The 15,963-nt window shown below is 43.7% G+C and overlaps 1 protein-coding gene across 1 annotated transcript in view; it reads right to left on the bottom strand.

Annotated features, from left to right (window-relative positions):
• The window catches only part of HECW1 (HECT, C2 and WW domain containing E3 ubiquitin protein ligase 1), a 221,318-nt gene that overhangs the window by 96,920 nt on the left and 108,435 nt on the right, over positions 1-15,963 (bottom strand). Inside the window, exons 8-10 of the mRNA XM_062178407.1 lie at positions 14,252-15,619; positions 9,414-9,515; positions 4,482-4,632 (exon numbers count right to left, since the gene is read on the bottom strand). Coding sequence (XP_062034391.1) covers positions 4,482-4,632; positions 9,414-9,515; positions 14,252-15,619 — 1,621 coding nt within the window. The remainder of the gene's footprint in view (positions 1-4,481; positions 4,633-9,413; positions 9,516-14,251; positions 15,620-15,963) is intronic.

The raw sequence follows: 15,963 nt of genomic DNA, 5'->3' as shown, positions 1-15,963 counted from the left end.
AGAACAACAATAGAACTCAAGAACAGACAATCATATGAGTGGAGCTACAGTTATTAAAGAAAATTTATGCAAAATTTTGACTCTTCCTCCAAGAAGTAGAATGTGAGCAGTGGCAAATGGCAGAAGCACCTGCTAAATCAGCACAAAGAAACAAAAGATAAAATGGAAGCAAAGCTACTGTTGGCAGAGTGAGCCTGTAGAACCACTCTAGAAAACAGGCATTGATACAAAACACCCAAATCACATTTATTTCCTTTGACCTGCTCTTTTGGAAAGAGAACCCTAAGGAAGCACTATTATAAAGATAATCTTAATATTTAACAGTCCCTCAGCAGTCTTCTCAAATACAGTGATAAAAGCAATAAGAAAAACATTCATCAACAGGCTAAATCCAGTTAACTTAATTACTGCCATTCAATGGAATACTATACAGAGGATTATGCTGCAGTATGAAAATGCTCATAGTGTAGCAAGTAAAAAAAAATCACTGTAAAACTACATAAGGTCACTTCAAAAAGTTCATAGAAAATGGAATTAAAACACATGCTTATTTTGATGCAAAAAGTTTAGAAATTCACACCCAATTTTTCCTTAATATGCAGCTTCATAAACTTTTGGAAGATCCTTCATATGCATGGATTTTTTTGCACCAAAATAAACTGATTGTTTAATTCCATTTTCTGCCAACTTTTTTATGAAGCCTCCTGATATATTATCATTATAACTATGTGAGAATTGTGCATACCTGTGGAAATTTAGGATCAATACATTTCTTTTAGAAAGGTAAATTGTTTGGGTAGTAGAACTGTATGTCATTTTTTTCTATTTAAAATATTTATTTCCCTTAATATTCGAATAATTTTATATAAATAAGTAAAAAACAAAACTTTGGTTGATTATTTAAAATAAGATACATATTTATATTTTCGGTTGGCCAATACCTGTGAAAGTAGAGTTAATTAATTCTGGATATTCTGAAAGCATAGGAATGAACTTGTAACAAACTTGAACTGATTCCTATTGAACTTCTGCCACACACTAGATGCTGGGAAGCGTGGGGGTACCAGAAGGAAAAAGGCAGGAAGGTAAGACTCTCACAGAGGATGCATTCATGAGGCTCCAGAGGCTGAGGTCTGGTTCACGGGAAGGATTCTGGGAAGGTGTCAGAGGGAAGAAGACGCTCAAGTTAAGCTACAGGATAAGGAGCCATGTTCCAGCTGGGAGACAGACAGGAAGGGACTTGCGCACAATGGAGCCGTGAAGGCCTGGAAGAGTGCGCCATATTTGGGGCGTGGTGGAGTTTGAACAGGGTCCCTGTAGCTGACTACACAGCTTTCAAGTTGCTAGTGTGCTCCCTGCTCTTCCCAGCATGCATCTTGCACAAACACATCTGAACTTCACAACCATCCAGCGAGGAGTCAGGAAGACTCCTTCTGGCAATAGTGGAAAATATTTCCATTTTTCTGGAAGACAGTGATCATTGTAAATTTCTCCTGGTAACTGCAAGGTATCACAAACAAACAAACAAACAATGACCTGTATGTGTTATCACATGGTAGACAGATGAAAGACTCCCAGGATATGTTCTGTAGCTGCTGTGATGCCCAACTATAGTACATTTTAAATGTGCAAAAGCCATGGGTTAATAGAATTGTTGAAAAGCCTACACACTTATCTGAGGTTATCTAGTATTTCCTAAGTAGGTTTTTTTTTTCCCACAAGAAATAAACACTTCCTCAAGTCACAAAATTCCTTTTCTGTCTACCCAGATGGATGCTGCAAACACAACTTTGTATTCAGCGAAGTCCAGGTATCTCACCCAGCATGTTCAGTTCCACTGGAGGTCAAAGGAACTCACACATGGAAGGCTGCAAAAGTTCTTTGGAGGCCTTCTTTGCAATGGATTTGACCTAATATTTATGTGACACAATCTGGACGCCATGGATTTGCACAGATTTTTATGATGTAGGGCAATGTGCTTTCTTCTATTCCAGATTTTCTGTCCTGTTTTGCTTAGTATTCAACAAGCACCTCCTGTTGACTTAGCTTGATGATACTATTTCTCAACCTGCTAAACAATTTCATCCCATCTGTGCTGGCAAGACAAACCTAGAGCCTAACTTCTGCCCAACGAACTGCAATAGGGTCTCTGTGAAATGAGCTTGCTGGGTTCTCTACATTTTTAGTAGTAGAAGATTTGTTGCCATCACCATGAGAGGGTTCTCCTACAGATTTTGGTGCGGTCCTAATAGAGCTGGAACTTTGCAAGTTCTTTTTGGTAGCAAAATATGCTGCATATGAAATACCTTTATGGAGGCTGGCATTGTAGTTTAACAGGTTAAGCTTCCACCTACAATGCTGGCATCTCATATGGGAGCTGGTTCAAGTCCCAGCTGCTCCACTTTCCCCACTGCCTGGGAAAGCAGCAGAGGATGGCCCAAGTACCTGGGCCCCTGCACCCATGTGGGAGACCTGAATTAAGTTCCTGTCTCCTGACTTCAGCCTGGTCCAGCCCTGGACATTGTGGCCATCTGGGGAGTGAACCAGCAGATGGAAGACCTTTCTCTCTCTCCCCCCCTCTCTCTCTTTGTAACTCTGCTTTTGAAATAAATAAGATAAATATTTTTAAAAAAGAAAATCCTTTATGGTTCTTACAAATGACTTAAACTCTAAGTGGCTGATGGGGGAAAATGCAAGAAAATGTTTTCCAAATGTTCAACAATAAAAAATGTTCTGGTGATCTTCACCAAACGCATATTTCTCTGTGCACACCAATAAAATGTAGTTCCACTTTCTTTTCTCTGTTTTTCATAAGATTAAAATTTCCAACTCTTTTCTTTCTGGCTGATACAGCTACATTTCAGTGACATCTGACTATCAATCAGTGTGATCTATTGTCCCTGCTTTTTGTTCGTTTTAGTTCCTCTCACCCTTTCCTTCACCTTCATTTTTGACATGTAAACAAGAGGACATGTGGCTGCAATTACAACTGAAGGCTGCAGCTTGCATTCCTGAAGACTGAAAGTATCTGGAAACCACCATTCTGGTCTTACAAGAAAAAGATCCCTGGGACGATGTGCTATACTTGCTTAAAGGATGGATTTTATTGTTTAGGGTTTCATGCACCATCTCTTACATGGTAAATAGTGAGGGTCTAGTTTTTAAACAAAACACTTCTCCAAAAAAAAGTTCTCGAATATTTCTTTTTCTAAGATTAATATTTACTATTGGGGTGGGTCTTCAGTGCCGTGGGTTAAGTCACTGCCTGAGATACCCACAGCTCCTATCAGAGAGCCTGCGTTTGAGCCCTGTCTGTTCTCCATTAGCTTCTTGCTAATGTGTATCTTGGGAAGCAGCAGGTGATGGTTCAAAGTAGTTGGGTTCCTGCCACCCGCGTGGGAAAATTGGATTGAGTTCCTGGCTCCTAGCTCTGGCCAGGTCCAGCACAGGCTGTTGTGGGCATTTGGGGGAATGAACCAGCAAATTGGAAATCTCTCTTTCTTTCTTCCTCTCTCTCTTTCAAATACATAAAATGAATAAATAAAAATAATCTAAAGTACTACTATGAATGGATATGTAACAATTATGACGATCAGGGCAGAAATGTACACAGTGATTTAAGAAACTTTTTTTGGCAGGCGCCACGGCTCACTAGGCTAATCCTCCGCCTGCGGCGCTGGCACCCCGGGTTCCAGTCCTGGTTGCGGCATCAGTCCTGTAACGGTTGCTCCTCTTCCTGTCCAGCTCTCTGCTGTGGCCCAGGAGTGCAGTGGAGGATGGCCCAACTCCTTGGGCCCTGCACCCGCATGGGAGACCAGGAGAAGCACCTGGCTCCGGGCTTCGGATTAGCTCGGTGCGCTGGCCGCAGTGCGCCTGCCACAGCGGCCATTGGGGGGTGAACCAACGGAAAAGGAAGACCTTTCTCTCTGTCTCTCTCTCTCTCACTGTCCACTCTGCCTGTCAAAAAAAAAAAAAAAAAAAAAAAACTTTTTTTTTTTTCCCTGCAGGCAGCCTTCAGTATTCTTACGGAACCTGTCCTTTGAATGTTCTTCACTGTTTGAACTCCATATCAACTTGAGACTGTTATGATGGACATGGACTAGTCTGTCAGAAGAAAGGTGTCTTTCTGAATATTTTTGCATAGCATTTCTGGAAGCCTCATGAGTTGCTAAGATCCTTGGTACATATCCTGGGGGAGGCGGGTGCACAGGCTCCTGGTTAAGAACTCCTATTTTCCATTCTGGACCATGAACAAGTTCAGCGCAGTCCTCACCTTTAAATGACACTTGAGCTAACCTTATCGCCTGCTACCAAATTCTAAATCTCCTTATGCAGGTATGTACTATGAACAGGTTTCCTAAGATAGTTATTTACTTAGCAGCCTCCTACAACCTGAGCAGCAAAGTTTAAGAGGAGTTTCCTTAGCTGTCACTCTCCTGTCACTGTGATTTATAGGAGCTCATTGCATACGGATCACCAACCGCCTGTTGAGTTGCTCCATCTGCTGGATGGACCCAGATCTCCGCATCCCATCTGGGGTGGCTGCTGCTGTCGGACGCTGCCAGGTGGTCGTGCGGTTCACATGGTCCACGTAAAAGACCCGCCCGTGGCTGTCAATTCGAGCTTCCCAGTCTAGTGTTTAACAAAAAGGCAAGAGGAAAAATCAAAGACAACGACAGACCCCTGGGAAACAGATACCACTAGCAGGTCTTCTGTAGGTAGAACTCACCGTTGGTTTGCTGCTGGAGGTTGGACACCACCCTACTACCTACCATGGTTTCATGAGCATGGAATCAAGCATTCCAGAAACGAGTTTTTGGTTTAGATTTTCTGCTATACCATTTTAAACAGTAACTGTGGTTCCTTGGCTATGACCTATGTTAAAACTCTAGTGATGTGTAGAGAAAAATCTAATAGGTTCTTTCTTTAATGACAGTTGTGGAAGATTGGGCATGTCCTCTGTTTAGAGCTAACACTAATGCTAGAGAGCCTTCTCTTTTCTAAATCTACTGGAATTAGTAGAGAGAACAGTGGTCCTCATGTTAAAACCAGCTTTACTTTTAGTCCTAAATACTGTACCTACAACTTCACATGATTTCTAAGACTTAATAAATTTACTTGATTGCTTTCTCTCTTGAAAGGGTGAATAGAAGAATTTGATACTGACAGTTCCAACATATCTGTTTGAGAAACTGTAAATCCACAGTGTATATTTGATTACCTGTGGCTGCCAAATATTTCTGACTAAATCAACCAACTCAATAAACACTACTAATAAACACCCAACTTTTTAATAGCTCTTTGTTGGTAAGTAACCATTCCAAACAGTAGAGGGAGCCCAAGATAAAGATAAGTTCCTTTGCTTCCCAGGTTAAGCACAAAAAAAACAAAATCAAAAGGTAGAAGCGTAAATGATCCACTACATGAAACATGTAGTGACCAGGTACAGTGAGGTACATGAAAAAATCCTCAAAACTTAAAGAGCTGGAAGTAAAGTGTTCATTTCTCAGCTTAACATATGGGAGCAATGTTTGCTGTAGAGATGCACAAAGCTTTTAGAATTCACATGTAAAAACATGGTGGAAATAGCAGCATCATGATAAAGTTATGCCGAAAATATATTAGACCAAAATAAAAAAAAAGAAAAAATGATTGCCAAGGGGGAAAAACCAGCCTGTTACATGAGGAAAGCTATAGCTTTGGGGAGTAGGTCACATATTAACAATTCCATTGAAAACTTACCATTCAGGTAATGACATAGCAACTTCCAAATTTTTAATGAAAAATATACTTGATATTTTTGATACCTATTGTGTGGTTTATCTGTTTGTGAGCATTATAGGCTGTGTCTGATCTGAGGGACTGCCAAATAATTTCCAGTGGAAATTAAAATACCAAACACTAAATTTAATTTATAGACAAATTGAAGGAAAAATGTAAGTAAAGTACATAAATAGGTTTTAGGAGATTTTGAGTAAAATTGATTTTGAGTAAAACTAGAAATAGTCAATTGTTGCTATTTAATTCAACTGAAAAAAAAAAAAACTTTTAGCACTGAGTATGAACTGGAAACTATGGTAGCGCTGAGTGATGCATATCCCTGTCCTATGGGGCTACAAGAAGAGCTTCCCAGACAAAGCTGATGTCTCACAAAATCTCTAAGGGAAAAGCCTAGAGGGTGAAGCCAAGAAACCCTACTTCCAAATCCCTCATGGAAATGCAGACAAACTCCCTTATCAATATATTAAACATCTGCAGTATGCAGTGCTAATTATACACTATTTTTGAAAAATTACATACTCTTTATTCAGGAAAAATAGGGAAGTGTAATTAGAAATTATAAGTGTGCTTTCTGAAATGTTATATTTTTGCGATATTTATTATGCTTTCTGGATTGTTATAATTATATGTTTTTCATAAGGTCCAAGAATAGTGGAAAGCCACGTAATGTATTTTTAGTTATTACATTAATAAAAACCTGGAAATTATGTATTTTGAAAAACTTTAGCAAGTGCAATACGATGACTAAAGTCTAGACCTGTCTCTTTAACTCGAGAAACACATCTGCTTGCTTTCTTGGTGTCAGCATCTGGATGACATTTCAAATATGAAATGATCAGAATTAAGCTTCAGATCTTTCCTACTAAACCTGGCTCTACTCATAGCCTTCCTTCCTATTTTAGTTGGGCTACCACCATCCTTCCAGGATAAAGCTCCTGGGTCACTCTTGATTGCTATCTTTCTCTAACATCCATTATCATCTATTATCAAATCTATTATCAAATACACCTTCAAAATATTCGCCCAGGATCTGACCATGTCGCACCATCTCCACTGCTCCCACCCTGGCTCAAGCTGCAACCATTTCTGTCCTAGGTCACTGGAGACTACTGTTGGATCTTGAGCGCCTGTCCTTTCTCCTCAAAATCCTTTTTCTACATAGCAACCAGGGAAAACCTTTCAAAATCTAAGTCAGACAATGTCACCCCTCTGCTTAAAGCCCCACACTGTGGTGGGCGTTTGGTTTAGTGTTAAGAGGCCACTTGGCATCCGTGCATTCCATATCAGAGTGTCTGGGATTGGGTCCTGGCTGTGAGGCTGATTCCAGCTTCCTACTCATGCACATTCTTGGAGGCGGCAGGTGATGGCTCAAGTACTTGATTCCCTTCCCCTCGTGTGGGAGATCTGGACTGAGTTATTTGTTCCTGGCCTCCGTCTGGCCCAGTCCCAGCTGTTGTGGGCATCTGGGGTACAAACCAATGAGTGGGAGATCTCTATCTCTTTTAAATAAAAAGTAAATAAGTAAAATCTTTAAGAAAACCCCACAATCTTGCGCTGCCCCCTTTCATCCAGTGTAAAAACTAAAGCCCATGATTGATCTGTAAGGCCCTAGTGATCTGGGTTCTGCTATCTTTCTAACTTCATCACCTCTTGCTTTCTCCCTTCCTCAGGATGCTGCAGATGCACTGGCCTCCCATTCCTTAAACCCGCCAGGGTGTTTCCACCTAGGGACTGGCAGTGGCTCTTACCTTTACCTGCAAAGCTCTTCTTCACTAACACTTCTATAAATAACTCCCAATTCTATAAATATCCCTTCCAGTATTGCCTTCCCAATGAAGCCTGCTTTGATCACTCTGTTTGAAAATGCCAACCAGCCACCACCTCCTACATAAAGTCCTATTCTGCTATACTTTTATATTTCCATCTCACTTGTCACCAGCTAGTATGTACACTAATCCCTTTGCTATTATTTTTGTTGTTGTTGTTCTCTCTCTAGTGTCTGCTTGAGGGCAGGGATCTGTTTTGCTTACTTAACACAGTATCTAGTACACACAGTACACAGTAAGCATTCAGCAAATATGTCTTCAATGAATGACTAGCAGCAATGAAATCACTCATGTACTAGGTGAAAGTGTCTCTAACAAGTCCATCAGTAGAATTTCCTAACAGCTTTCTAATACTTTTCAAGGTTGTGGGGCTAGAAAATTGAAACCTAGCCAGAAAACACATCATTCTAATTATTGTAAGTAGATTATATTAAGTAATTATTTTCAAATGAATTTATGTTAAATTACTTATAACATCTGCATGGATATGTAGTTATTAGTAGTGCATAGACTGGAAGTCAATTTCTGCACTTAGGAATTGATGGGTAATTTCTTGTGGGAAAATGTCCCTTTCCTGGACAGCACATGATACAGATCTTTTTCAGATAAGTGCTAAGTAGAAGCTATTTATAGTGATACTGAACATTACTATTCCTTTATGGAATACCCATAAATCAAAATATAAATAGCAAAATCAAATATCTAAAATTAAAGGACATAATGTTTGGCTTGGTCCCTGAAAAACAAATATAGTGCTCCTTTAAGATAGTACACTTATTAAAAATGCTTATTGTTTTCTTGCTGATTAAGTACAATTAAATAGGGAGAAGAGTGGTGTTCATACAAAATACATCTCATTACCAGGAACAGATGAGTTGAGAAATAAGCACTTCTCCTTTTGAAAACTGTTACTACTTATTGTAAGCATAGGCAAAAGAATGTGTGAAGAAACGCTACTGGTTCCTTGCATCCTGGAAAGATGTTGAGGTTTTAAAATCTATCCAAGCCTAAAACAAAAGAAAAATGTTCTAGAATTCATGAACATATGTTGATGCTAAGGGTTGTCGGTTCCTTCTTATAAATTTATTAAATGGAACACTATAGGGTTAAAGTTGGGATGATAGTTGGAGACTACCTAGTTGAAACTTACTTTTAACAGGTGAGGACATTATATTTCTATTTCACAAGTGAGATAATACTGAGTTTCTGAGAAAGTAAATGCATTTTCAAACTTCAGATAATTAGTCAGATAATTATTAATTATAACTATAGTAACTAGGAGAAGATGATAATGTATTTTATCCTGAATATTTTTCCTGGAAAACCCTAAAAACTATAAAAGAAATTTGGAGCTATTACCCACTGAAGCAAGTGCAAGTTCATGAGCCCAAAGGGCTGAAATTTTTTTAATTACATGGGGGTGCCCATGATATAACATATCCCATGGAGAAAAACAGAATCCTATGTCTTTAAATATATGTTTTAAATATAATATTTGGGACCTATGGGTCATGAAGAGTTTTCAGGAATAGTCAAATCTTGTAAAGAAATCGTTTCCATTTCAGAAATTGAGGAACACTGAAAATGCTCATTTGTCTCTTCAAGATCACATACTGAAACCACTAGTCCAAAAAAAAAAAAAAAAAAAACCCACACCCATTTGTACAGTAGGTGTCGTGTTGATTTTTGATAACTCTGTGAGGTGTAGAGTTGGGGAAGAGTTTGGATGTTGACATAACAAATTTATACTGACCTGTTTAGACTTCATAGGAAGAGTAAGACATAGATTTTAAAACTAAAGCTTACTTGGTGGAAGAGGCTCATCGATTGTTGGGTAGTGATGATGTTCAGGCCTCAATGAAGGAAGCTGGCTTACTGGCTGGGAATTATGGAGTCTAGGACATTCACCTATGGACAAGATAGTCAAGACATTCAGGTTCATTCATTGCCGTGACAACTTCATCAAAAAAGCATGACTGTAAAACAAACTATTTCAGGAAACAACACCCAAAGAGTGGGAAATGTGTGTGTATGTGTGTGCGTGTGTGTGTGTGTGGTTTGCTACATGAACAGTAATTTATGAGAGATAGGATCATTTAAAAAAAAACACAAAGAAAAAAATCCAAATTCTTCTTGACAAACGCTCTGTGCTCCCCAGAACAATATGCAGGATCAGAGACTTTTTCTGTAGCCACCTGAATTTTCTTGAGTGAAGGTGGCATTCGAAAGGAACAGAAAAGAAAGTTAGTAGAGCCTGACTTTAGTCCAGTGAAGGAGGCAGGCCTGTTTGAGGAAGTGCAGCATTTGTCAGGTCCCATAAAAACTCAGCGGGCCTGTGCAAAATTTTACCCCATTTATATAGGTTTCATCAGAGGGCTGCAAAGAAGCCATTTTTCAAAAAAATAAAAATTTCTTCCAGAATGAAGCTCTCAGATGGTTTCTTTCCAAGAGGAATCAAGGAGCTGATGGGCGGTGAAGGTAAATTCCTGTAGTAGGAAAGTCAGGGACCGGGTGGGGAACCGAGGTGCTGTGGGACTTTATGGCTGTGCCACATTATTTTGAGGAGGAACCAGATAAGTAAGTCAGGGCGCTCTGGATAGCAAAATGGACAAGAGACAAAGGAAGGAGATAAAAAGCAGGAAGACCAAGACAGGAAACCTTGAGACACAGAAGCAGGAGAGAAGGAAGAGGAAGAGCAGACAGGGAGAAATGCAGAAGTGAACATGCTACCCACAGAATGCATGCCTCAGATTATTATCGAGTGGATTCTATGTTCAGATTTATAATGAACCGAACCATGTTTTAAATGCTTTTGTTTCATGATGTCTTTGGGGTGAGTAGAGTGGCCACGTGGATAGAAGGCCTACAGCACCTGCTGTTTAAGTCACAGACTCAGAAACCGTTGCTCCTAATTTTTGGAGAACTAGCAGGGCCAGACAGAAGACAGCTTCCAGACTATTTTCTGCCTGCCTCACACTATGCTGGTCAAAAAAATCCCTTATTGGCCAGAGGACAAAGCTTGGATCTTTTCTTTTCTCCATGGCTAATGCCAACAGTAAGTGTTCCATCATCCTTTGGGTTGAAAAGGAGAGACCCTGTAAAGACAGTGGTTCAGATCTTTGTGGGATGTTCACAAATATTCAGGGGTTGAGTATTTCCTAGAATGTCCACACATGGAAAGGATGACTACTTCCTCTCACACTAGTACCATAGAATCGATCAAGAATAAAATTTAATTAGGAGGGAAGTAAGATGGGCTTAATTTTGCATTTTAATTCCTGGGACTAACTGGCAAACAAAAAGAGAGATATATTCAAGAACAAAGGCCCTTTTAAATGTGAAAAACATAAAATAAATAAAAATTTAATGTTGTTTCCTGTGTATACTCTAGTGTGTCACTCAAAGCCTCCTTGGAGACACCAATGGAGATCAAGGAGGGTGGTCCTTGGGCCAGCGGACTGTGGACAGGCTACTGTTTCAAACATGAGTTCTGTCTTTAAGCACATACCTTGTGTGTTTAGTGTCACAGATGAATAAAAGAAAACCAGTGGTACAGTTGTTATGTCATCAGCTGCTTCAATTTGAATTTAGTTTCTTAAAAAAACAGCAAACTTACCTCATTGTAATTAATTCAACCAATCGGGTTAATTACTCCTCCAAGCTAGTAGAAATACAATATTCTCGTTTGCCGAGGGTTAATGGAGCTGACCCCAGCTGCTTGTGAATCCCAAGCAAATGCAATGATGTGACTGACACTTTTCAGCCAGCTGAATGGATGGAGTGCACTTAAAGAAGCAAGCGATTCTACTCTGCACGAGGCCACAATGCCCCATAATGACCCTTGCCTCAGACACAAAGCGAGTGCTCAGACCTGCTGGAACCCCAGAGAAAGAAATGTATTCTCAGCTAAAAACAAATGAGGTCCTTGAAATTCTCTTCTGTTTATAAATAACATGAGCAAATTGCAGAAAAATAGGGACTGCCTACCATAGTAATTCGAGCAAAGTGACTTACAGCTGATGCAACATTTTCCCTGGATAACATGGTGCAGGAACTGTAAATCTGAAGGATTGTTCTGGATGCTTTTTGCAAGACAACCTCAAATACTGGTCTCTGTTTACCTGCCTGGAAGAGCCCTTACTCTTGTGAGAGGCAGACCACTTTACGGTGTCATCTCATTTAACTCTCCCAATAACCCTTGGAGTAGATTCTACAATTGTACCCATTCTGCACCTGCGCAAACCAATCGAGCCGTGAGGTAACCTGGTAAGGAAATGACAGGACTGCATAAAAACCCAGGACGACCGCCTCGGAGGCAGGGGCTGAACTCACACACACACCACCAGGTTGCTCTTTTCATTCTTCCATAGAAGCATTTTTTTTTGAAAAAAGCTCCTTGAAATTGAGCCTGAAAAAGAGTTTTTTATGGAGGGAAAATAAGGAGAAAGTTCATAAATACTGCTTCTACAATTGTCATTCAGACTTAAACTGCACCATGTTCTAAAAGGGCGCTCCTCCAAAAACTGCCAGAGACTCATTTAAGTGAGTATGCACGCAACAAATCTATCTTGGCTAATCTAATGCAGTTTCTATAGCCAAAGAAATAAGAGTCTAGAAATCATGGGTGGGGAGCAATAGTGACTTCTACATATGCACAAGGCACCAACAGACACGTGTTAGCAGGCAGCTGTGTTGAAGCCCTGCTTGCCTTGAGCAAATGCTCTTGTGAAACCTGGTAGCGAGGGAGCATAGTGCAAGACAGGCCCTACTGAGGAGAGCATGACTGGTTGTGTGAAGTCAGGTGCCCATGTGTGCCCAGTGTCCGTGACATCAACAGTCCCTCTCGGGCATCTCTGTTATCTCCCATCATATCTGCCACAGAGGGGCGCACAGGTGCTTCTCAACCTTTTCTGAGTGTACTGTCTGCAGAGCTCAGGAATTCAGAAATCCATCCAGAAAGCGTCCTATGCAGACTTCCACTATGGCCTGAAACACTGCCCTGCCTCCCCCACCCCACTCCACTGCAGAACGTTAATCCCTGAAGAGCATGAAGTCTTTTTTTTTAAGTATACTTGTGTATAAATGTATGACAAGCCAATGTTCAATGATTCATGTGTGGGTTTTCTTCTACTATTGGGGCCAAAATACCCTATGGGCTAAAACAGAGGTTGTAGGGCTCTGGGCTAGGAATTGTTATTACACTTTTCAAATGTTAAAAAAAAAAGTTTTTGCATGGGAACAGTTTCTTGATTTTGCCTCTTCACCCGCAACATCTAAAATATTTGCTACCTGATCCCCTATAGAAAAAGTTTGCCACACTTTCACCCAAAACTTCCCCCACCAGCTCCTGTGTGTGGTCCTTATGGGAATCCCCAACTGTTCTTTCCTTCTTTTAATTACATTGCAATACTGGGGGCCTCCTGGTGCCACTCCCACAGCATCTGGCCTCAAACAAAGCAGGCACTGAAACGTCTTTGTTAAAGGAAGGAATCCACCAGCCCCTCACCAGGGTGTTATTTCCTCCTGTGATGATTTTTTTTCTCCCTCGCTCTCTCCTCCAAAATGCAGTACTGGGCATTGGTGAATACTTGAAATTAGTTTTTATGCTTACTTTAGTTCCTGTTCAGAAGATTTGCAGGTGCTCAGAATTCAAACAGAAAGAAGACACCATTCTGGCCCTTCATGAGCTTACAATCTAGAGAGAAAGCCATCACTTTCTGTTTGGAGTCTAATTTAAACAGCAGAACAGCAAAAAGGCCAAAGTACGCTTTTCCCTTTTGAAACAACTGAATTATTCCATGTTAGTGCTTTCCACCCACCCCCCTCCCCTCCACCCCGAAATTTCATGGTCACTTGACTGGAAGATGGTTCTCAGTCCTGGATAAAGAAAGGCAAGTTAATGTGACATAGGATCCCCCAGGCATGACCAAGAGGGACCGTCTTTCATTAAAACACAGAATACATTTTAAAAACTGAAAGTGGCAGGTATTGGGTTAGAATCGTATTTGCAACAAAGTGATTTATGCATTCAAGGTATACTTTCCTTCCATTAGCAAAAATAGCCAACAACAATAACAACGAGACAACAAAGGAAACAAAACCAACAACGAGGAGGAGAATTGAGCAGACAGAAACCATGACAAATACGTGTGGGCTACGTATCCATACATACACGGGCTCAACTCTAAACAGAGGTAAAGAATCTGCGCTCTTCAACTACCATTAACATTTATTGCATGTGTGGGGGAGTTGGCGGACATTTACACGTGATTGACCTCACGGTGCTGGCCGGTTATTTCCCGCTTATCCCATTCGATACTGATCTTGGCGCTTGGGTTGCCGTTAAGACCAAAAGGACAAGGTACACTAACCAGTCCTCCTGCTGAGGTCGGAGGGGCAGCACACATACAAGGGCACGCTCACACCGCATCGCTGGGGGGCCTCCTGCGCATCTGGGACAGCGGGCGGTGTCGCCTAGCATGCACAGAGACACAGGCACACGGAGACGACAGACAGGCACACATCGCCTCGGCAATCCCGGGGCAGACACACTGTCCCCCGCCCCCGTGTCTGTGACCCGCGCGGGGGAGCCCTGTGTCCCCCGGCTGGTCCCAGGCTCACTCTGCTCAGGTTTGAGGTCTAACCTTCTCTCCGGTGGCTGGGCCCGGCCACGGGCGACTCGAGGCCTTCGGCCGTTCTCGCCGCGCTCCCGCCGCCCGGGGTGCCCGAGAGCTCGTCCGGCCAGGCGCCCACGCCGTTCGCGGACTCCGGCTCCAGCTCCGGGCTCTGCACCGAGTCCGGCACCGACTCGAAGGCGCTGTTCTCGTCGTCGTCGTCGTCCTGCGAGGAGAACACGGTGCTCTCGGAGATCTTGGCGCTGTCCACGGAGGAGAAGCGCGTGTGGCTGGCGAACCTGCTGCCGCCGGGGTAGCAGGAGGGGCTGTAGCAGGAGGCGCTGTGGCAGGAGCTGCTGTAGCAGGACGTGCTGTAGCACGAGGAGCTGTAGCACGAGGGGCTGCAGCACGAGGCGTCGCAGCCCTCGCAGCTGTGCTCGCCGCCCTGCCGCGGGCTCGAGTCACTCTCGCTGCCGGTGCTCGGGTGTGCGTCGCCGTCCGGGCCCGCGTCCCCCGAGGGGCCAGGGCGCCCCGGGCCCGGCACAGCGCCCCCGATCCCTTCTCCATCATCGTCGTCATCCAGGGCGGCCGGGTCGGCGGCCACCGTGTCCACCTCGCTGAGCCCATCCTTCTCCGAGGAGTCCTTGAGGGTGGACTCCTCCTCGGCGCCGTCGTCCTCGTCGGCCGCGGCCCCGGCCTGCGCGGCGGGCAGACTGTGCAGCAGGGTGTGGATGCGGATGTAGTGGGTGCGCGGCGTCTCGGGGTCCCCGCACGCCGACGCGATCACCGTCTCCAGCTCCGACACCGGCAGCGAGCACGGCCTGCTCTTCCTTTTCACCGAGGCCCGCAGCTGCAGCCTGCCCTCCCCCGGCTGCAGGGTGGACACGGCCCCCTCCGCCTCCTCCGCCTCCTCCACCTCCTCCTCGGGGCCCTTCTCCTCCTCCCCGCCTCCAGCCCGGCTCCCCGTCTCCACTTCCTCCGCGCCGGGCTGCTCGGGGCTGCCTTGGGCCTCACCGTCTTCCAGCAGCAGCAGAGGAGCCTCCTCCCCCAGGTCCAGCCGCTCGGCCAGTTCTTCTGCACTTGGGCCGGGCTGGGTGTCCTCTTGCCCCGGGGCCAGAGGCTCTCCTGCCCCTCCAGGCCCCACAGACACCGCGCCGCCCTCTCCAGCCTCAGCGGTGCCTGCCGCTGCCTCAGCCGGCCCGGCCAGCTCCAGGCTCTGGCTCCCGGCGCCATCCTCGGCAGCGCCGCCCTCACTGGGCAGCTCTGGCTTGGAGCTGTCCCCCGGCTCCGATGCCTCGCACGCGGGATCCTCACGACTGCCTCCCACCAGGTTGCTCCTGGGGCTGTCCTGATTCCCCGCCGACTCGGGCTCCGTGCTCATGGACATCTCCTCATCATCTGTGGGCGAGAAGGAAAGCAAATCATCCCTTCCATCCGGCACAGTGCGCCATTGAAATTGGAGAAGACCCCTAAAATTTACCCTGAAATGTGGCCTCTTAAAGTTCCCTAGAAGTGCTATCCGGGGTGCCACACGTGCTACTGGAATCTGGGGTGCCATACGATTTCACCACGGGCTTATTACTAAATCCCCAATACTAATAAGCCCAAGAGGGCTCTTGCCTAATATTTAGAGAAGAATTCTAAACACCGGCACAGATAAACAAGGCAGCATGGTACGTTTTGGGCTTTTATTTAGTGAGAAAGATGCATAGGAGAGTGAGAGCTGTATTTAGGAGAGAGAG

Source organism: Lepus europaeus, chromosome 20 (assembly GCF_033115175.1).
Source record: "Lepus europaeus isolate LE1 chromosome 20, mLepTim1.pri, whole genome shotgun sequence".
NCBI lineage: Eukaryota > Metazoa > Chordata > Mammalia > Lagomorpha > Leporidae > Lepus > Lepus europaeus.
This window is presented reverse-complemented; position numbering and strand designations above follow the sequence as displayed.